The sequence below is a fragment of the Bombina bombina genome, chromosome 6 (genome assembly GCF_027579735.1).
Source record: "Bombina bombina isolate aBomBom1 chromosome 6, aBomBom1.pri, whole genome shotgun sequence".
Taxonomy (NCBI): Eukaryota; Metazoa; Chordata; class Amphibia; order Anura; family Bombinatoridae; genus Bombina; species Bombina bombina.
In genome coordinates, this window is record NC_069504.1 from 533,842,011 (window position 1) to 533,864,956 (window position 22,946).

The following is a 22,946-nucleotide window of genomic DNA, read 5'->3' on the forward strand; positions in this document are numbered from 1 at the left end:
TTTGTTTTTGACTATAACCTCAGGCACCTCTACACCCTGTGTTACTCCTTTTTCTCCATTTCCCTTTGGTCGAATGACTTGGGTTGTGCGTAAGGGAGTGATACTTAAAGGAACATGAAACCCAAATTTTTTCTGCAATAGTTTAGAAAAAGGATGCAATTTAAAAAAAAAAAAAAAAACTTTCTAATTTACTTCTATTATCTAATTTGCTTCATTCTCTTGATATACTTTGCTGAACAGAATATCTAGGTATGCGCAGTAGTTGCTGATTGGTAGCTGCACATAGATGCCTTGTGTGATTGGCTCACCCATGTGCATTGCTGTTTCTTCAATAAAGCATTTCTACAGAATGAAGCAAATTAGATAATAGAAGTACATTGGAATGTTCTTTAAAATTGTATTCTCTACCTGAATCGTGAATGAAATATTTTGGTTTTAGTGTCCCTTTAACAGTTTAACTGTGGTGCTCTTTGCCTCATACTGCTGGCCAGGAGTGATATTCCCAACAGTAATTACTCAAGCCATGGACCATATCCGGAAAGAAAGAAAATTATCAGGTAAGCATAAATTTAGTTTTTTTTTTCTTTTTGGGCATGCAGAGGCTACTAAGAAATGAGGTAACTGGTAACCTATAGTTATACTCTGTCCAGCACTAGGTATTAATATTTGTGCAACATTTACTTTTTTTATACATATTATTATGAAATAAGATTGCTGTTAAAAAGTCTCATTTGTAATTGTTTTTATATTGTGGCATACAAATCTAAATTTACTGATGACATTATAATATTTTGTTTTTATTTTTTTTTTGTTTTGGAGGAACACTTCCAGTATGTGTCAAAATATATGTTAGTTCCATAAGGACTTGTGTTGTCACAGCAGTCAGTGAGGCAGTTTGCCTAGAAACTATCTGCTGCTTTGCTTTCAATTAAATGTGGAAAAATGGCTGAGAAGCCCAGCACATCAACATCTCCGGTACACTTTTTTACCTTTTATAATGTAACATACAACATGACTTAAAGGGACAGTGAAGTCCAGAAAAACATTTCATGATTCAAATAGAGCATGCAATTTTAAACAACTTTCCAATCTACTTTTATCACCAATTTTGTTTTGTTCTCTTGGTATTCTTAGTTGAAAGCTAAACCTAGTAGGTTCATATGCCAATTTCTTAGACCTTGAAGGCCGCCTCTAATTTGAATGCATTTTGACCACTAGAGGGCGTTAGTTTGTGTTTCATATAAATAACATTGAGCTTATGCCTGAGAAGTTACCTAGGAGTGAGCACTGATTGACTAAAATGCAAGTCTGTCAAAAGAACTGAATTAAGGGGGCAGTCTGCAAAGGCTAAGATACAAGGTAATTACAGAGGTAAAACGTGTATAATTATAACTGCTGGTTATGCAAAACTGGGGAATAGGTAATAAAGGGATTATCTATCTTTTAAAACAACAATAATTCTGGTGTTGACTGACACTTTAACATGACAAAAGTCATTATTCTTATTTGCATCATACAACACTATATACAGAGGAAAATTGATTTTGATCTTTTAATTTGTTTTCATAGCAGTAGGTCTTCTTTCAGAATATATTTTTATATTATCATTTACCATACAACATGCTTTTTAACATGCTATTATTTTTATTATTTTTTTACAACAATGTACTGAGGAATATTGATTTTAATGATTTAATCACAGTTTTCATATTAGCAGCTTTTCTACCCTCTGCCTTTAGCAGAGGTCTTTCATAGTAAACTTATAGAAACCATTTTTGGTATGCTAAGCCATGTTGTATGTTACATGATAAATGTAAAACAAACTGCTGAACTGACTGCGCTGACATCACATGTCCTTTAGCAAAATGGTAACAGAAATTGTGTTGTAATTCCAAAAGAGGAAATTGTGCTTCTAAAAAAAAAAGAAGAGAGAATTGTATATGTAATTAAAGATTTGTATCCCCGCCAAAAAAAAAAAAAAAGAAATTGCGTTTTAGATTTGTATGTCACAATTTATGTACAATTTTAAAAAATCACAGCATAGCCAGCATAGATCCAATTTGTAGTGGAGTGCACAGGAAACAATAAGGGTCCTGCAACCCCTTGGATACAAAAATAAGGTTAACCCTTTCCTGTGACTTTTACATCATCTTCCCTAAGGTGTACTGCCATCTAGTGGATGTAATAAGGAATGAATCTCCACCTTCCTTGTGTAAAGCTTAGTTCGTCAAAACGCCATTCTATAGCAGTATACCTTGGAGAAGATCATGTATAAGTCACAGGAAAGGGTTAACCAGTCAAGTACAGGTGCTATAAATTAGGGATGCTACCTGTATTCTACAGCATGAGTAAGGGCTATGTAGGCCTGAAACGTAGCCGTTTTGTTTTATCTTTTGTGTCTTCAACAAAGGATGTTTTCCTAAAGAAACAGTGCGGTGATAATACTGTGTGTGTGTGTGTGTGTGTATATGTGTATATATATATATATGTATATATATATATATATATATGTATATATATATGTATATATGTATATATATATATATATCCTTTTTATAATTTTCTAGTGAATAGCTTGTATTTACAGCTGTAATTTATCTTGGTGATTTAGCCATTTTGCACACACCTTTTTTTTTTTAGTGACTTAAATTTTTTTGTTTTAAATTTAGCTTTCTCACTTTGTGAAGATGATATCACTGAAACAAAACCAGAAACAAATGATTTGCTGAAGAGGGGAATAAATGTGATAAGTAAAAGATCATCTTATGAAAATACTGACCAACAAACTACTGATGAGTTTAACAAGCATTGTGTAAGAGATCAGTCAGAGGTATTTAAGAACTTACGATCAGAAGTAGTGAACACTGCCAAACAGAATGCTGGCACAGTTTCAGATCAACTTCAAACAGGCCCTGATCTCAGAAATGGTCATGCAGAGCTTATAAATACTGGAAATTATCCATTTCTGAATGGGGTACATTCAGATAAGATATACATTCCTAACTGTAATGATTCTAATGCTGTTCATCTGAAGCTTTTTGATCAAGGTGAGCCATCTTTTTTACGTGGCATTAAAGGTTACAGCTACCATGGAAAATCAAAAAACACATCAGATCGGCAAAGGTTTGATCTCCAAGAAACCCCTGTGAGAGACAAAAGTGATACTTGGATCCCTGTTAGTTTCAATGGTCTCATTCCACAGACTACACTGGGTTTAAATGTAAAGCCACAAATGTCAAATACAGAGAATTTTGCTGCAGCAGGCTTATGTCCTCATGTGGAAGGAAGTCTTGACACATTTGGCAGTAAATTTGAAGGTCAAAGTTACTCTACGCACAGTACAAAGAGAAAAGATCTAAATCATGGTACACAACATTCTAATAAAATCCTAGGACTTCCTCCTCCAGCTGTAGAAAACTGTCCGGATCCAAAAACATATTCAGATGTAAGTCGTGGAAGCAAACCACCTTCAAGGAAGTTATTGCTGGATTTCCCATCTCCCCAACAGGACAGTGGTTTTGACAGCCCGTTACCTAATTTTAACAGTTTTAAATAATTTTCATGTTGCACTTTTACACATCTGAAACTCCAAGCATGCAGACTAACAAATTGCATATGAAATCTGTTACTTAGGCAATTGAGTTTAAATTATTTTCATTATTTATAATAAGCTATTTATAAAGACTGTTTTCCTCAAAATTGTGTTTGCACTTTTTTATACATTTTATGTAAAGTTGTTTAAATGTGTATTTTCTTTATAAATCTATTTTTATACCTATTTTCTGTATGTTCTTTTGTTTTATATAAATTATTTGAAAAATAAAATAATTTGAATTATTTTTGCCTCTTTTATATAGTAAAATATGATTTATTTTTAATATTGCGTCTATTGAGGAATAGATTTTTATTGTTATAGGCGACTTAAACATTTACAAGTATACTGCACACTATAGTTTTTTTTTCTTCTAAAGTCATTTGGAATTTGATGCCTCTCTATATGGGTTCCATTAACTTTTTTTTCTTTGGGGGGGGGTCAATAAAAAGTTTCAATAAATTACTAAAGTCTTTTTTGTGCACATTAAACATCTTTTCTTCTTTCTAATGACATGATTAGCCCACGGATCATCTAATTACTATTAGGAATATCACTCCTGCCCAGAAGCATAAACAGCAACTTGGCAAAGAGCACCACAGCAAAGCTGTTAAATATCCACCTCCCTTCCCTCCAACCCCAGTCATTCCTTTTGCCTACACTTGAGTAATGAAGTGGTAAAGTTAGTGTCTGAGAAGATTCTTCAATCAAGATTTTTTTATTTTAATTGCAGTACAAGTATGTGCTGTTTTTCCTCTAGGGTGTAGCCGTAGTCTATTTCAGTCTCTTCAGTAGAGCATTGGTGGCTTTTAAGCAAAGGGAACTTGTGGGACATAATTCTCACTGCGCCTCCCTAAAATTTAAATAAAATCGTGGAAATTGTGACCCACGGGTATCAACTGGAATTCAAAAATTTTCTCCCAAGGGGGGAGATTCCTTCTTTCACGATTGTCTGTAGACCAGATAAAAAGAGAGGCGTTCTTACGTTGTGTAAAAGACCTCTATACTATGGGAGTAATTTGTCCCGTTCCAAGACTGGAACAGGGGCAGGGGTTTTACTCAAATCTTTTCGTGGTTCCCAAAAAAGAGGGAACGTTCAGACCCATTTTAGATCTCAAGAGTCTAAACAAGTTTCTCGGAGTCCCATTTTTCAATATATGACTACCTTGGACTTGAAGGATGCATACCTTCATATTCCTATCCACAAAGATCATCATCGGTACCTAAGGTTTGACTTCCTGGACAAACATTTTCAGTTCGTGGCTCTTCCCTTCGGGTTGGCCACAGCACCCAGGATCTTCACGAAGGTTCTAGGATCCCTTCTGGCGGTTCTCAGGCCGCGGGGCATTGCAGTCACGCCTGATCTGGACGATATTCTGATCCAGGCGTCGACTTATCATCTGACAGAATCTCATACAGACACGGTGTTGTCCTTTCTGAGAACTCACGGATGGAAGGTGAATCTAGAAAAACGTTCACTAATACCACAGACAAGGGTTCCCTTCTTGGGAACGCTAATAGATTCTATATCCATGAAGATTTTTCTGACGGAGGTCAGAAAGTCAAAGATTCTAAATACATGCCGAGCCCTTCAGTCCAATCCTCGGCCATCAGTGGCTCAGTGCATGGAGGTAATTGGATTGATGGTGGCGGAAATGGACATCATTCCGTTTGCTCTATTTCATCTCAGACCACTGCAACTGAGCATGCTCGGACAGTGGAATGGGGATTATGCAACTCTATCTCCTCAGATAAATCTGGACCAGGAGACCAGAGATTCTCTTCTTTGGTGGTTGTCGCCGGATCATCTGTCCCAAGGGACGTGTTTCTTCAGACCCTCGTGGGTAATAGTGACAACGGACGCCAGTCTACTAGGCTGGGGTGCAGTCTGGAATTCCCTGAAGGCTCAGGGTGTGTAGACTCAGGGGGGAGTCTCTTCTTCCAATCAATATTCTGGAATTGAAAGCAATTTTCAATGCGGTTCAGGTTTTCCGTTTTCAGTCGGACAACATCACGACTGTGGATTACATCAATCATCAGGGAGGAACGAGGGAGGAGTTCCTTAGCGATGACAGAAGTATCCAAGATAATTCGATGGGCGGATGCTCACTCTTGTTATCTGTCAGCAATCTACATCCCAGGAGTGGACAACTGGGAAGCGGACTTTTTAAGCCAACAGGCATTTCATCCGGGGGGAGTGGGAACTCCATCTGGAGGTCTTTGCCTCCCTGATTCTCCGATGGGGCAGACCGGAATTGGATCTGATGGCGTCTCGACAGAATGCCAAGCTCCCAAGATACGGATCCAGGTTGAGGGATCCTCAGGCCGAACTGATAGATGCCTTGGCAGTGCCTTGGTCGTTCAACCTAGCTTATGTGTTTCCATCATTTCCTTTCCTTCCCCGGGTGATTGCTCGGATCAAACAGGAGAGAGCTTCAATAATTCTAATCACGTCTGCGTGGCCATGCAGGACTTGGTATGCAGGTCTAGTGGACATGTCCTCTCTGCCTCTGTGGAAACTTCCATTGAGACAGGACCTTCTCATTCAAGGTCCGTTCCAACATCCAAATCTAATTTCTCTGCAGCTGACTGCTTGGAGATTGAACGCTTGATTTTATCTAAGCGGGGGTTCTCTGATTCGGTAATTGATACTCTGATTCAGGCACGTAAGCCTGTTACTAGAAAGATTTACCATAAGATATGGCGTAAATATCTTTATTGGTGCGAATCCAAGAACTACTCATGGAGTAGTTAGGATTCCCAGGATTCTGTCTTTTCTCCAAGAAGGATTGGAGAAAGGGTTATCAGTAAGTTCCTTAAAGGGACAGTCAACCATAGAATTGTTATTGTTTTAAAAGATATATAATCCCTTTATTACTCATTCCCCAGTTTTGCATAACCAACACAGTTATATTAATGTACTTTTTACCTTTGTGATTACCTTGTATCTAGGAACCTTCTTCCAGCCCCCTGATCACATGACTGTGACCGTTTATTATCTATTGTCTTAAATTTAGCATTGTATTGTGCTAGATCTTAAATAACTTTCTGTGCCTGAACACAGTGTTATCTATATAGCCCACGTGTACGTTCTGTCTCTTTGTGTTGAAAAGAGATTTAAAAAGCATGTGATAAGAGGCAGCCCTCAAAGGCTTAGAAATTAGCATATGAGCCTACCTATGTTTAGTTTAAACTAAGAATACCAAGAGAAAAAAGCAAATTTGATGATAAAAGTAAATTGGAAAGTCAATTAAAATTAAAAGTCCTATCTGAATAATGAAAGTTTAATTTATACTTGACTGTCCCTTTAAAGGCACAAATCTCTGCTTTGTCTATTTTACTTCACAAACGTTTGGCAGATGTTCCAGACGTTCAGTCTTTTTGTCAGGCTTTGACTAGGATCAAGCCTGTGTTTAGACCAATTGCTCCACCCTGGAGTTTGAATTTAGTTCTTAATGTGCTTCAAGGGGTTCCGTTTGAACCCATGCATTCCATAGATCTTAAGTTGTTATCTTGGAAAGTTGTGTTTTTGGTTGCTATTTCTTCTGCTCGTAGAGTTTCTGAGCTTGCAGCGTTACAATGTGACTCGCCTTATCTTATCTTCCATTCTGATAAGGTGGTTTTACGTACCAAACCTGGTTTCCTTCCTAAGGTTGTTTCTAATAAGAATATTAATCAGGAAATTGTTGTTCCTTCATTATGTCCTAACCCTTCTTCTAAGAAGGAGTGTATGTTGCATAACTTGGACGTAGTCCGTGCCCTGAAGTTTTACTTACAGGCGACTAAGGATTTCCGTCAATCATCTTCATTATTCATTGTTTTTTCTGGAAAGTGTAGGGGTCTGAAAGCTACGGCTACCTCTCTTTCTTTTTGACTGAATAGTATCATCCATCTGGCGTATGAGACTGCTGGACAGCAGCCTCCTGAAAGAATTACGGCTCATTCTACTAGGGCTGTGGCTTCCTCATGGGCATTTAAAAACTATGCTTCTGTTGAACAGATTTGCAAGGCTGCAACTTGATCTCTTCACACTTTTTACAAATTTTATACTTTTGCTTCTTCTGAGGCTGTTTTTGGGAGAAAGGTTCTTCAAGCAGTGGTGTTTTCCGTTTAGGTTCCTGTCTTGTCCCTCCCTTTGATCCGTGTCCTGTAGCTTTGGTATTGTATCCCACAAGTAAGGATGAAATCCGTGGACTCGTCATATCTTGTAAAAGAAAAGGAAATTTATGCTTACCTGATAAATTTATTTATTTTACGATATGACGAGTCCACGGCCCACCCTGTCATTTCTAAGACAGGTATGTATTTTTTTTTTATAAACTTCAGTCACCTCTGCACCTTTGGCTTTTCCTTTCTCTTCCTAACATCGGGCGAAAGACTGGAGGGAAGGGAGGAGCTATATATACAGCACTGCTGTGGTGTTCTTTGCCACTTCCTGTTAGCAGGAGGATAAATCCCACAAGTAAGGATGAAATCCGTGGACTCGTCATATCGTAAAATAAATAAATTTATCAGGTAAGCATAAATTTCCTTTTCACCTGTGGTCTAGTAAATATATAATGAATATGTGGCCTGTTAAGGGTCCTAAGGACTGGGTTTGGGAAACACTGATTTAGAGGCATTAAATGAATGCAATAGGCTCTGGGCATTCAGGTTTTTTTATTTTCATTAGCTGATATCTGTTCTTAAAAACAGATCTACTTATGGTACTTGATGCTTTGCTATTATCACATTTTTAATAAAATCTATTTTGGGGGCTTGTGCTGGCAGTGGTAATAAGGTCATATTACCAGTTACTGTGTGATGATTTGATAACGGGTAAATTAGAAAATTGCTTAAAATTGAATGCTCTATCTGAATCATGAAAGAAATCAAATTGGGGTTAGTGTCCCTTTAACCCTTTGAGTGCTAAGCTGAATTCTATATTTTTCTGTTTTTTACTATTTAAAAAACTTTTTTTAACTTTTTTATTTTTCCTTTCCTTGTGGGGCAATCTTAGCTGACAAGTTGGGATACATTTATCATAAAATTGAGATAATTGTATTGTTTTAAAGCAGTTTTGGAAAAGTTGTATGCTTTTTTTTCTCTTAAAGGCGCAGTACCGTTTTTTCAGATTGTTATTTTTTACACAAAATAAAGTGTTTTCAAGCCTGTTTGTGGTCATTACTAGCCTGTTTTAACATGTCTGACATTGAGGAAAACCATGTTTAGAAGCCATTGTGGAACCCCCACTTCAAATGTGTCTCTCATGTACTGAAAGGGCCTTACATTGCAAAGAACATATTTTAACTGATAAAAGTATGTCTCACGATGATTCTCAGTCAGAAGAGAATCAGGTTATGCCATCTTCTTCTCCCCAAGTGTCACAACCTTTAACGCCCGCCCAAGCGACGCCTAGTACTTCTAGTGCGTCTAATTCTTTCACCCTGCAAGATATGGCTGCAGTTATGTCTACTACCCTTACAGAGGTATCTAAACTGCCTGGTTTACAGGGTAAGCGCAATAGGTCCGGTATTAGAGTAAATGCTGAGCCCTCTGATGCTTTATTGGCCATCTCCGATGTACCCTCACAGTGTTCTGATTTGGGGGTGGGGGAATTGCTGTCTGAGGGAGAGCTTTCTGATTCAGGAAAGATGTTCCCTCAAACAGACTCAGATATGACGGCCTTTAAGTTTAAGCTTGAACACCTCCGTTTGTTACTCAGGGAGGTTTTAGCGACTCTGGATGATTGTGACCCTATTTTCATCCCGCCAGAGAAACTGTGTAAAATGGATAAATATCTAGAGGTTCCTACTTACACTAATGTTTTTCCAGTCCCTAGAATAATTTTGGACATTGTTACTAAGGAATGGGATAGACCAGGCATTCCGTTCTCTCCCCCTCCTACTTTTAAGAAAATGTTTCCCATATCTGACACCATTCGGGATTCGTGGCAGACGGTCCCTAAGGTGGAGGGAGCTATTTCTACCCTGGCTAAGACAGTTGTGCTTTCAAAGATCCTATGGATAAAAAATTAGGAGGGCTTCTAAAGAAGTTGTTTGTTCATTAGGGTTTTCTTCTGCAACCTATAGCGTGCATTGTTCCAGTAACTACTGCAGCAGCTTTTTGGTTTGAGGCTCTAGAGGAGTCTCTTAAAGTTGAGACCCCATTAGATGATATTTTGGATAGAATTAAGGCTCTCAAGCTAGCTAATTCTTTTATTACAGATGCCGCTTTCCAAATGGCTAAATTAGCGGCTAAGAATGCAGGCTTTGCCATTTTAGCGCGTAGAGCTTTATGGCTTAAGTCATGGTCTGCTGATGTGTCATCTAAATCCAAGCTTTTAGCTATTCCCTTTAAGGGTAGGACCCTATTCGGGCCTGAACTTAAGGAGATCATTTCTTTCATGTAATTAGCAAGAGTCCATGAGCTAGTGACGTATGGGATATACATTCCTACCAGGAGGGGCAAAGTTTCCCAAACCTCAAAATGCCTATAAATACACCCCTCACCACACCCACAAATCAGTTTTTACAAACTTTGCCTCCCATGGAGGTGGTGAAGTAAGTTTGTGCTAGATTCTACGTTGATATGCGCTTCGCAGCAGGCTGGAGCCCGGTTTTCCTCTCAGTGTGCAGTGAATGTCAGAGGGATGTGAAGAGAGTATTGCCTATTTGAATTCAATGATCTCCTTCTACGGGGTCTATTTCATAGGTTCTCTGTTATCGGTCGTAGAGATTCATCTCTTACCTCCCTTTTCAGATCGACGATATACTCTTATATATACCATTACCTCTACTGATTCTCGTTTCAGTACTGGTTTGGCTTTCTACTACATGTAGATGAGTGTCCTAGGGTAAGTAAGTCTTATTTTCTGTGACACTCTAAGCTATGGTTGGGCACTTTTATATAAAGTTCTAAATATATGTGTTTAAAACATTTATTTGCCTTGATTCAGGATGTTCAACGTTCCTTATTTCAGACAGTCAGTTTCATATTTGGGATAATGCATATGAATTAATCAATTTTTTCTTACCTTAAAATTTGACTTTTTTCCTGTGGGCTGTTAGGCTCGCGGGGGCTGAAAATGCTTCATTTTATTGCGTCATTCTTGGCGCGGACTTTCTTGGCGCAAAAATTTTCTTGTCATTTCCGGCATCATACGTGTCGCCGGAAGTTGCGTCATTTTTTTTTACGTTTTTGCGCCAAAAAATGTCGGCGTTACCGGATATGGCTCCATTTTTGGCGCCAAAAGCATTTAGGCGCCAAATAATGTGGGCGGCTTTTTTGGCGCTAAAAAATTTGAGCGTCAGTTGTCTCCACAATATTTAAGTCTCATTATTTATTGCTCCTGGTTGCTAGAAGCTTGTTCATTGGCATTTTTTTCCTATTCCTGAAAATGTCATTTAAGGAATTTGATCAATTTTGCTTTATATGTTGTTTTTTCTATTACATATTGCAAGATGTCTCAGATTGACCCTGAATCAGAAGCCACTTCTGGAAAAACGCTTAACTGAGTTTCAGTTCTACCAAAGCTAAGTTCATTTATTTTAAATGTTATAAATGTTTATCTTTAGCTATGGTTTGTAATAAGTTATTATGATATACTTTTACATGCAGAATCCATTAGTATTTATGCTTTATATATTTCCATTCTTACATCTTATGTACAAGAAATATTTAGAAGATTTATAAGAAATTTTTTTCTGATTCTATTTTAACCCCTTAATGACCAAGGACGTACGCCACACGTCCTCAAAAAAAAGACAGTTAATGACCGAGGACGTGTGGCGTACGTCCTTGGTCTGGAAAGCAGCTGGAATCGATCCTGCTCGCTTCCAGCTGCTTTCCGGTTATTGCAGTGATGCCTCGATATGGAGGCATCCTGCAATAACCCCCCTTGGCCATCCGATGCAGAGAGAGCCACTCTGTGGCCCTCTCTGCACCGGACATCGGTGGCCGGTATCGTTGGTGGGTGGGAGCAAGTCTGGGAGGCGGGTGGGCGGCCATCGATGTGCCGACTGGAGGGAAGGGGGGCGGGATCGGGGGCGGAACCGTCGGGAGCGCGCACGGGAGCGCGCGCGTGCACGGGGGGCGGCGGGCGGGCGCGTGCACGGGGCGGGAGCGGGAGGGAACCGCTACACTACAGAAAAATGAAGCTGCTAAAAGTTAAAATAAAATGTTTGTTAAAAGTTAAAAATGAACAGCTAAGGGATCTGGAAGGGGTGGGGGGATGGTCTTGGGGGGGGGGAGCTACACTACAGAATAGGGCATTTTAAAAAAAAAAAAAAGGCACATTTGTTACTAAACTGGGTACTGGTAGACAGCTGCCAGTACCCAAGATGGCGCCCATTAAGGCAGAGGGGGAGGGTTAGAGAGCTGTTTGGTGGGGGATCAGTGAGGTTGGGGACTAAGGGGGGATCCTACACAGCAGCATATGTAAATATGCCAAAAAAAAAACCAAAAAAGCCTAAGTATAGCTTTTATTTTAGTACTGGCAGAGTTTCTGTCAGTACTTAAGATGGCGGGGACAATTGTGGGGTGGGGGAGGGAAGAGAGCTGTTTGGGAGGGATCAGGGGGTCTCATGTTTCAGGTGGGAGGCTGAGCTCTACACTAAAGCTAAAATTAACCCTGCAAGCTACATAATTAACCCATTCACTGCTAGCCATAATACACGTGTGAAATGCAGCGGCATTTGGCGGCCTTCTAATTACCAAAAAGCAACGCCAAAGCCATATATGTCTGCTATTTCTGAACAAAGGGGATCCCAGAGAAGCATTTACAACCATTTGTGCCATAATTGCACAAGCTGTTTGTAAATGATTTCAGTGAGAAACCTAAAATTGTGAAAAATTTAACGTTTTTTTTTAATTTGATCGCATTTGGCGGTGAAATGGTGGCATGAAATATACCAAAATTGGCTTAGATCAATACTTGGGGTTGTCTACTACACTACACTAAAGCTAAAAGTATCCCTAAAAGCTCCCTACATGCTCCATAATTAACCCCTCCACTGCTGGGTATAATACATGTGTAGTGCGCAGTGGCATTTAGCAGCCTTCTAATTACTAAAAAGCAACGCCAAAGCCATATATGTCTGCTATTTCTGAACAAAGGGATTCCCAGAGAAGCATTTACAACCATTTAAGCCATAATTGCACAAGCTGTTTGTAAATAATTTCAGTGAGAAACCAAAAGTTTGTGAAAAAATTAGTAAAAAAAGTGAACGATTTTTTATATTTAATCGCATTTGGCGGTGAAATGGTGGCATGAAATATACCAAAATGGGCCTAGATGAATATTTTGGGATGTCTACTAAAAAAAAATATATACATGTCAATGGATATTCAGAGATTCCTGAAAGATATTAGTGTTCTAATGTAACTAGCGCTAATTTTGAAAAATAATGGTTTGGAAATAGCAAAGTGCTACTTGTATTTATGGCCCTATAACTTACAAAAAAAGCAAAGAACATGTAAACATTGGGTATTTCTAAACTCAGGACAAAATTTAGAAACTATTTAGCATGGGTGTTTTTTGGTGGTTGTAGATGTGTAACAGATTTTGGGGGTCAAAGTTAGAAAAAGTGTGTTTTTTTCAATTTTTTCCTCATATTTTATAATTTTTTTTATAGTAAATTATAAGATATGATGAAAATAATGGTATCTTTAGAAAGTCCATTTAATGGCGAGAAAAACGGTATGTAATATGTGTGGGTACAGTAAATGAGTAAGAGGAAAATTACAGCTAAACACAAACACAGCAGAAATGTAAAAATAGCCTTGGTCCCAAACGGACAGAAAATGGAAAAGTGCTGTGGTCATTAAGGGGTTAAAGGCTTTGTCTGACTTCGTGCCTTCTAATAAAATGTTTAGGTCTTTTTCACTTCTTTTTTAATTATTGAAGTTTCAAATGACCAACAACATACTGATTTATCCTTCTCTGATGATGTTTTTTCTCTTTCAGAAAATTTCTTCATCAGATATTGACACTAACAAATCTACTTTTTTATTATTTTTCTATTATTAAAGTACATTTGTTCTTTGTTGAAAAGGTGTTGATTATTTTGGATATTAAGGTAACTAGTTCTTTAAGACTAGCTGACACTATTTCTGCCTATTTATTCTTCTGTGTTTTCAGAGGTTTTCTTTCCAATTCCCCATACTAGGGAATGGAATAGGCTGAGAATTTTCTTTTATTCCTTCTTCAAAGGTTTTAAACTATATTCTTTGCCAGCAGTTAAATTCAATTTAGAGGGTTCTCCAATTTATTGGGGCTATCTCTACTTCTACTAATTATGCTATTGTTTCTATTGCAAAATAGTATTTATTTTCCTTTAGATAGTTGTATCTTATTTATGGAAAATTATTTAGTTTCAGGTACTTTTCTTGGTCCTGTGATTTATTTGGATATTGCAATTGCTTCATTTTTTCTGTTTACTTTAAGATCAAGTATCAGATTATGATTTATTTTAACATTGTTAAAGGGACAACATTTACTAGACTAGGTGCTGTTGCATTTGTCTTGTTGTTTTGCATTTATTGATTATGCAAGTCCACTGTATTGACTGGTCCTTTTAACTGGACTATCATGCTAATAATTTCATTTGTGTCTTCATTTTATTGAATATTTTCGCAAATGAGGGTTAATCTATGTCTTTAGCTATTTTAGCTAGAAGAATTTTGTGATTTAAAAAAAAAAAAAAAAAAAAATGAAAAAAAAAATCAATTTTTCTTTTGTTCTAAGATAATCAATTATTTGTTTTATAATTGGATTCAATTCTTAACTGTTACTCTGGGCTTCAAGATTGAGTTCTAAGACTAAAACTTTAAGCTTATACTAGTTTGGTTGTTCTTATTAAGGAACGAATTCCTGAGTTCTTTCCCAAGTAACATGTTTATAATTGGAGTTCGAAATCAGCTCCCTAATATTGCGATGTACGTGCCGTATTCCAGCTTGGCTGGTAAGAGGCAGGTTAAGACTTCTTTGAAATTTATTTGGTTCTATTTTGTCCAAATTTCTTTGATTTTATTCCAGTAAGGCTAACACTTTCTTTAAGTGTGTTTCTGTCCTATATATTTTAGGTACTGTTGAAGCATGGCTGGGCACCCATGGGGTTCAAGCGCTGCTCAGACCTGGAATCTTCTGGGGTATTTCTTCCAGTTCCTTTTTTAGGAACCGGGTTTTGGAGTTTTATTCAAACTATTTTGCCTTTTTATGGTCATTGATGGCATTATTTGTTTTCATTAGATACAATAAATGCATATTTTCTTTTTTCCGTTTTCATTCAGATTATTTTCTGAGGATGCGGAATCTCATATGATTCACTTGCTCTTCAGGACATAGTTGGAGGATCTTTTTTTCAAAAGCTCTTGATTCCTCACACAAGGGTCACCTTTTTTAGGTTTCCAGATAGTTTGTGTCACTGTCTTTGTCTCTATCAGACAAGGGATAATTTTATTGGGTTCCGTCTGTCGGTACCTTTAGTCTCCTTCAGTTGCTATATATGCATAGAAGTTTTAGGTCTTATGGCCACAGCATTGGATTCAATTCCCTTTGCTCATTTTCAATAGAAAGAACCTTTCCAGTCTTTTATGAGTGTTGTTTCTTCAAGAACATGGTTGGAGGATCAATTTACCAAAAAGGTTCGTTGATTCCTCAGACAAGGGTAACCTTTTTAGGTTTCCAGATAGATTCAGTGTCCATGACTCTGTCTCTGACAGACAAGAGACGTCTGAAATTGGTTTCAGCTTGTCGAAACCTTCAGTCTCAATCTTTCCCTTCGGTAGCCTTATGCATGGAAATTCTAGGTCTTATGACTGCTGCATTGGACGCGATCCCCTTTGCTCGTTTTCACATGCGACCTCTTCAGCTCTGTATGCTGAACCAGTGGTGCAGGGATTATACAAAGATATCTCAATTAATATCTTTAAAACCGATTGTTTGACACTCTCTGACGTGGTGGACAGACCACCATCGTTTAGTTCAGGGGGCTTCTTTGTTCTTCCAACCTAGACTGTGATCTCAACAGATGCAAGTCTGACAGGTTGGGGAGCTGTATGGGGGTTTCTGACAGCACAAGGGGTTTGGGAATCTCAGGAGGCGAGATCACCAATCAACATTTTGGAACTCTGTGCAATTTTCAGAGCTCTTCAGTCGTGGCCTCTTCTAAAGAGAGAGTCGTTCATTTGTTTCCAGACGGACAATGTCACAACCGTGGCATATGTCAATCATCAAGGAGGGACTCACAGTCCCCTGGCTATGAAAGAAGTCTCTCGAATACTTGTATGGGTGGAATCCAGCTCCTGTCTAATTTCTGCAGTTCATATCCCAGGTATAGACAATTGGGAAGCGGATTATCTCAGTCGCCAAACGCTACATCCGGGCGAATGGTCTCTTCACCCAGAGGTATTTCTTCAGATTGTTCAAATATGGGGACTTCCAGAAATAGATCTGATGGCTTCTCATCTAAACAAGAAGCTTCCCAGGTATCGGTCCAGATCCAGGGATCCTCAGGCGGAAGCAGTGGATGCATTGTCACTTCCTTGGAAGTATGATCCTGCTTATATCTTTCCGCCTCTAGTTCTTTTTCCAAGATTCTAAAGGAGCGTTCGTTTGTTCTGCGGGTGGCTCCAGCATGGCCTCACAGGTTTTGGTATGCGGATCTTGTCCGGTCCTTTTTTCCATCAGGATCTCAAATACTTAAATTTGAAGGTATGGAGATTGAACACTTGATTCTCAGTCATAGAGGTTTCTCTGACTCCGTAATTAATACTATGTTACAGGCTTGTAAATCTGTATCTAGGATGATATATTATTGAGTCTGGAAGACTTCCATTTCTAGGTGTTTTTCTCATTTTTCTTGGCATTCTTTTAGAATTCCTAGAATTTTACAGTTTCTTCAGGATGGTTTGGATAAAGGTTTGTCTGCAAGTTATTTGAAAGGACAAATCTCTGCTCTTTCTGTTCTTTTTCACAGAAAGATTGCTAGTCTTCCTGATATTTATTGTTTTGTACAAGCTTTGGTTCGTATTAATCCTGTTATTAAGTCAATTTCTCCTCCTTGGAGTTTGAATTTGGTTCTATGGGCTCTTCAAGCTCCTCCGTTTGAACCTATGCATTCGCTGGATATTAAATTACTTTCTTGGAAAGTTTTGTTTCTTTTGGCCATCTCTTCTGCTAGAAGAGTTTCTGAATTATCTGCTCTTTCTTGTTAGTCTCCTTTTCTGATTTTTCATCAGGATAAGGCGGTTTTGCGAACTTCATTTAAATTTGTACCTAAGGTTGTGAATTCTAACAACATTAGTAGAGAAATTGTAGTTCCTTCATTGTGTCCTAATCCTAAGATCTCTAAGGAAAGATCGTTGCATTCTTTGGATGTAGTTAGAGTTTTGAAATATTATGTTGAAGCTACTAAGATTTCCGAAAGACTTCTAGTCTATTTGTTATCTTTTCTGGTTCAAGGAAAGGTCAGAAGGCTTCTGCCATTTCTGTGGCATTGTGGTTAAAATCTTTGATTCATCATGTTTATGTTGAGTCAGGTAGAGCTCCGCCTCAAAGGATTACAGCTCATTCAACTAGGTCAGTCTCTACTTCCTGGGCATTTAGGAATGAAGCTTCGGTTGATCAGATTTGCAAAGCAGCAACTTGGTCTTCTTTGCATACTTTTACTAAATTCTACCATTTTGATGTGTTTTCTTCCTCAGAAGCAGTCTTTGGTAGAAAAGTACTTCAGGCAGCTGTTTCAGTTTGATTCTTCTGCTTATATTTTCAGTTTTTTTCATTATAAGATTTAAACTTTGTTTTGGGTGTGGATTATTTTTCAGCGGAATTGGCTGTCTTTATTTTATCCCTCCCTCTCTAGTGACTCTTGCGTGGAAGATCCACATCTTGGGTAGTCATTATCCCATACGTCACTAGCTCATGGACTCTTGCTAATTACATGAAAGAAAACATAATTTATGTAAGAACTTACCTGATAAATTCATTTCTTTCATATTAGCAAGAGTCCATGAGGCCCACCCTTTTTTCGTGGTGGTTATGATTTTTTTGTATAAAGCACAATTATTCCAATTCCTTATTTTTTATGCTTTCGCACTTTTTTCTTATCACCCCACTTCTTGGCTATTCGTTAAACTGATTTGTGGGTGTGGTGAGGGGTGTATTTATAGGCATTTTGAGGTTTGGGAAACTTTGCCCCTCCTGGTAGGAATGTATATCCCATACGTCACTAGCTCATGGACTCTTGCTAATATGAAAGAAATGAATTTATCAGGTAAGTTCTTACATAAATTATGTTTTCTGACATTACTGGAGGTAAGGGTCATGCCCTTCCTCAGGACAAGACGGTTAAAATGAGGACCAAACAGAATAATTTTCATTCCTTTCGAAACTTTAAAGGCAGTCCCTCTACTTCCTCATCTGCCTCCAAGCAGGAGGGGAACTTTGCTCAATCCAAGTCAGTCTGGAAACCTAACCAGACCTGGAATAAAGGTAAACAGGCCAAGAAGCCCGCTGCTGCTACCAAGACAGCATGAAGGGGCAGCCCCCGATCCGGTACCGGATCTAATAGGGGGCAGACTTTCTCTCTTCACTTAGGCTTGGGCAAGAGACATTCAGGATTCCTGGGCATTAGAAATTGTGACCCAGGGGTATCGTCTAGAATTTAAAGATTCTCTCCCAAGGGGGAGATTTCATCTTTCACGTTTGTCTGTAAACCAGACAAAAAGAGAGGCGTTCTTACGCTGTGTAGAAGACTTATATACCATGGGTGTAATCTGCCCAGTTCCAAAAGTAGAACAGGGGCAGGTTTTACTCCAATCTGTTCGTAGTTCCCAAAAAAGAGGGAACCTTCAGACCGATTTTAGATCTCAAAACTCTAAACAAATTTCTCAGTGTCCCATCCTTCAAGATGGAGACCATTCGGACAATTTTACCAATGATCCAGGAGAGTCAATATATGACTACCGTCGATTTGAAGGATGCATATCTTCACATTCCTATCCACAAAGATCATCACCAGTTCCTCAGGTTCGCCTTCCTGGACAAACATTACCTGTTTGTGGCCCTTCCTTTCGGGTTGGCCACAGCTCCCAGAATTTTCACAAAGGTGCTAGGGTCCCTTCTGGTGGTTCTAAGGCCGCGGGGCATAGCAGTGGCGCCCTATCTGGACGATATTTTGATTCAGGCATCAACTTACCATCTAGCCAAATCTCACACGGACATCGTGTTGGCTTTTCTAAGAACTCGCGGGTGGAATGTGAACATAAACACTTGTTCCTCTGACAAGAGTTCCATTCCTAGGAACTCTGATAGACTCAGTAGACATGAAAATTTTTCTGACGGAGGTCAGAAAATCAAAGATCTTAACCACTTGCCGAGCACTTCATTCCATTCCTTGGCCATCAGTGGCTCAGTGTATGGAGGTAATTGGACTAATGGTAGCGGCAATGGACATAGTCCCGTTTGCTCGCTTACATCTCAGAACACTGCAGCTGTGCATGCTCAGACAGTGGAATGGGGATTATGCGGATTTATCTCCGCAGATAAATCTGGATCTAGAGACCAGAGACTCTCTTCAATGGTGGTTGTCACAGGATCATCTGTCCCAGGGAATGTGCTTCCGCAGGCCAGCATGGGTCATAGTGACGACGGACGCCAGCCTCTTGGGCTGGGGTGCAGTCTGGAATTCCATGAAGGCTCATGGTGTGTGGACTTAGGAAGAGTCCCTACTACCAATAAATATTTTGGAACTGAGAGCAATATTCAACGCGCTTCAGGTGTGGCCTCAGCTGGCTTCGGCCAAATTCATAAGATTCCAGTCGGACAATATCACGACTGTAGCATATATCAATCATCAAGGGGGAACAAAGAGTTCTCTAGCGATGATAGAGGTTTCCAAAATAATTCGATGGGCAGAGGCTCACTCTTGCCATTTATCAGCAATATATATCCAGGAGTGGAGAACTGGGAAGCGGATTTTCTAAGTCCTCAGACTTTTCATCCGGGGGAGTGGGAGCTCCATCCGGAGGCGTTTGCAAAATTGATTCATCAATGGGGCACACCAGAATTGGATCTGATGGCATCTCGTCAGAATGCCAAACTTCCTTGTTACGGGTCCAGATCAAGGGATCCTCAAGCAGTACTGATAGATGCTCTAGCAGTACCGTGTTCGTTCAACCTGGCTTATGTGTTTCCACCTTTTCCTCTCCTACCTCGTCTGATTGCCAGAATCAAACAGGGGAGGGCTTCGGTAATCTTGATAGCACCTGCGTGGCCACGCAGGACTTGGTATGCAGACCTGGTGGAAATGTCATCTCTGCCACTGAGACAGGACCTTCTCATTCAGGGTCCGTTCCAACATCCAAATCTAGTTTCTCTGCAGCTGACTGCCTGGAGCTTGAACGCTTGATTTTATCTAAGCGGGGATTCTCTGAGTCGGTCATTGAAACCTTGATTCAGGCTCGAAAGCCTGTCGCTAGGAAAATTTATCATAAGATATGGCGTATATATCTTTATTGGTGCAAATCCAAAGGCTACTCATGGAGTAAGATCAGGATTCCTAGGATTTTGTCCTTTCTCCAAGAAGGATTGGAGAAGGGGTTATCAGCCCTTAAAGGGACAGATTTCTGCTTTGTCAATCTTATTACACAAGCGTCTGGCAGATGTCCCAGATGTTCAGTCGTTTTTGTCAGGCTTTGGTTAGAATTAAGCCTGTGTTTAAACCTGTTGCTCCGCCATGGAGTTTGAATTTAGTTTTAAATGTTCTTCAAGGAGTTACGTTTGAACCCATGCATTCCATAGATATTAAATTTCTATCTTGGAAAGTTCTGTTTCTTTCATGTAATTAGCAAGAGTCCATGAGCTAGTGACGTATGGGATATACATTCCTACCAAGAGGGGCAAAGTTTCCCAAACCTCAAAATGCCTATAAATACACCTCTCACCACACCCACAAATCAGTTTTACAAATTTTGCCTCCTATGGAGGTGGTGAAGTAAGTTTGTGCTAGATTCTACGTTGATATGTGCTCCGCAGCAGGTTGGAGCCCGGTTTTCCTCTCAGCGTGCAGTGAATGTCAGAGGGATGTGAGGAGAGTATTGCCTATTTGAATTCAATGATCTCCTTCTACGGGGTCTATTTCATAGGTTCTCTGTTATCAGTCGTAGAGATTCATCTCTTACCTCCCTTTTCAGATTGACGATATACTCTTACATATACCATTACCTCTACTGATTCTCGTTTCAGTACTGGTTTGGCTTTCTACTACATGTAGATGAGTGTCCTGGGGTAAGTAAGTCTTATTTTCTGTGACACTCCAAGCTATGGTTGGGCACTTTTATATAAAGTTCTAAATATATGTATTCAAACATTTATTTGCCTTGACTCAGGATGTTCAACGTTCCTTATTTCAGACAGTCAGTTTCATATTTGGGATAATGCATATGAATAAATCATTTTTCTTACCTTAAAATTTGACTCTTCCCTGTGGGCTGTTAGGCTCGCGGGGGCTGAAAATGCTTCATTTTATTGCGTCATTCTTGGCGCGGACTTTTTTGGCGCAAAAACTTTTTTTCTGTTTCCTGCGTCATACGTGTCGCCGGAAGTTGCGTCATGTTTGACGGGTTTTTTTGCGCCAAAAGTGTCGGCGTTCCGGATGTGGCGTCATTTTTTGGCGCTAAAGCATTTAGGCGCCAAATAATGTGGGCATCTTTTTTGGCGCTAAAAAATTTGGGCGTCACTATTGTCTCCACATTATTTAAGTCTCATTATTTATTGCTTCTGGTTGCTAGAAGCTTGTTCACTGGCATTTTTTCCCATTCCTGAAACTGTCATTTAAGGAATTTGATAAATTTTGCTTTATATGTTGTTTTTTCTATTACATATTGCAAGATGTCCCAGATTGACACTGAGTCAGAAGATACTTCTGGAAAATCGCTGCCTGGTGCTGGATCTACCAAAGTTAACTGTATCTGCTGTAAACTTGTGGTATCTGTTCCTCCAGCTGTTGTTTGTACTGAATGTCATGACAAACTTGTTAATGCAGATAATATTTCCTTTAGTAATGTTACATTACCTGTTGCTGTTCCGTCAACATCTAATACTCAGAGTGTTCCTGTTATCATAAGAGATTTTGTTTCTAAATCCATTAAGAAGGCTATGTCTGTTATTCCTCCTTCTAGTAAACGTAAAAAGTCTTTTAAAACTTCTAATTTTTCAGATGAATTTTTAAATGAACATCATTATTCTGATTCTGATAATGGTTCCTCTGGTTCAGAGGATTCTGTCTCAGAGGTTGATGCTGATAAATCTTCATATTTATTTAAAATGGAATTTATTCGTTCTTTACTTAAAGAAGTCTTAATTGCATTAGAAATAGAGGATTCTGGTCCTCTTGATACTAAATCTAAACGTTTAAATAAGGTTTTTAAATCTCCTGTAGATATTCCAGAAGTTTTTCCTGTCCCTGATGCTATTTCTGAAGTAATCTCCAGGGAATGGAATAATTTGGGTAATTCATTTACTCCTTCTAAACGTTTTAAGCAATTATATCCTGTGCCATCTGACAGATTAGAGTTTTGGGACAAAATCCCTAAGGTTGATGGGGCTGTCTCTACTCTTGCTAAGCATACTACTATTCCTACGGCAGATAGTACTTCCTTTAAGGATCCTTTAGATAGGAAAATTGAATCCTTTCTAAGAAAAGCTTACTTATGTTCAGGTAATCTTCTTAGACCTGCTATATCTTTAGCGGATGTTGCTGCAGCTTCAACTTTTTGGTTAGAAGCTTTAGCGCAACAAGTAACAGATCATAATTCTCATAGCATTGTTAATCTTCTTCAACATGCTAATAACTTTATTTGTGATGCCATCTTTGATATCATTAGAGTTGATGTCAGGTATATGTCTCTAGCTATTTTAGCTAGAAGAGCTTTATGGCTTAAAACTTGGAATGCTGATATGTCTTCTAAGTCAACTTTGCTTTCCCTTTCTTTCCAGGGTAATTCATTATTTGGTTCTCAGTTGGATTCTATTATCTCAACTGTTACTGGAGGGAAAGGAACTTTTTTTTACCACAGGATAAAAAATCTAAAGGTAAATTTAGGTCTAATAATCGTTTTCGTTCCTTTCATCACAATAAGGAACAAAAGCCTGATCCTTCATCCACAGGAGCGGTATCAGTTTGGAAACCATCTCCAGTCTGGAATAAATCCAAGACTTTTAGAAAACCAAAGCCAGCTCCCAAGTCCACATGAAGGTGCGGCCCTCATTCCAGCCCAGCTGGTGGGGGGCAGATTATGTTTTTTCAAAGAAATTTGGATCAATTCAATTCACAATCTTTGGATTCAGAACATTGTTTCAGAAGGGTACAGA

At 38.9% G+C, this 22,946-nt stretch overlaps 1 protein-coding gene across 1 annotated transcript in view; it reads left to right on the top strand.

The window, feature by feature from the left end:
- The window catches only part of CEP152 (centrosomal protein 152), a 170,052-nt gene extending 166,215 nt beyond the window's left edge, over positions 1-3,837 (top strand). The window contains 1 exon segment of the mRNA XM_053719332.1: positions 2,670-3,837. Coding sequence (XP_053575307.1) covers positions 2,670-3,556 — 887 coding nt within the window. The 3' untranslated portion in view covers positions 3,557-3,837.
- Positions 3,838-22,946: the final 19,109 nt, after the last annotated feature.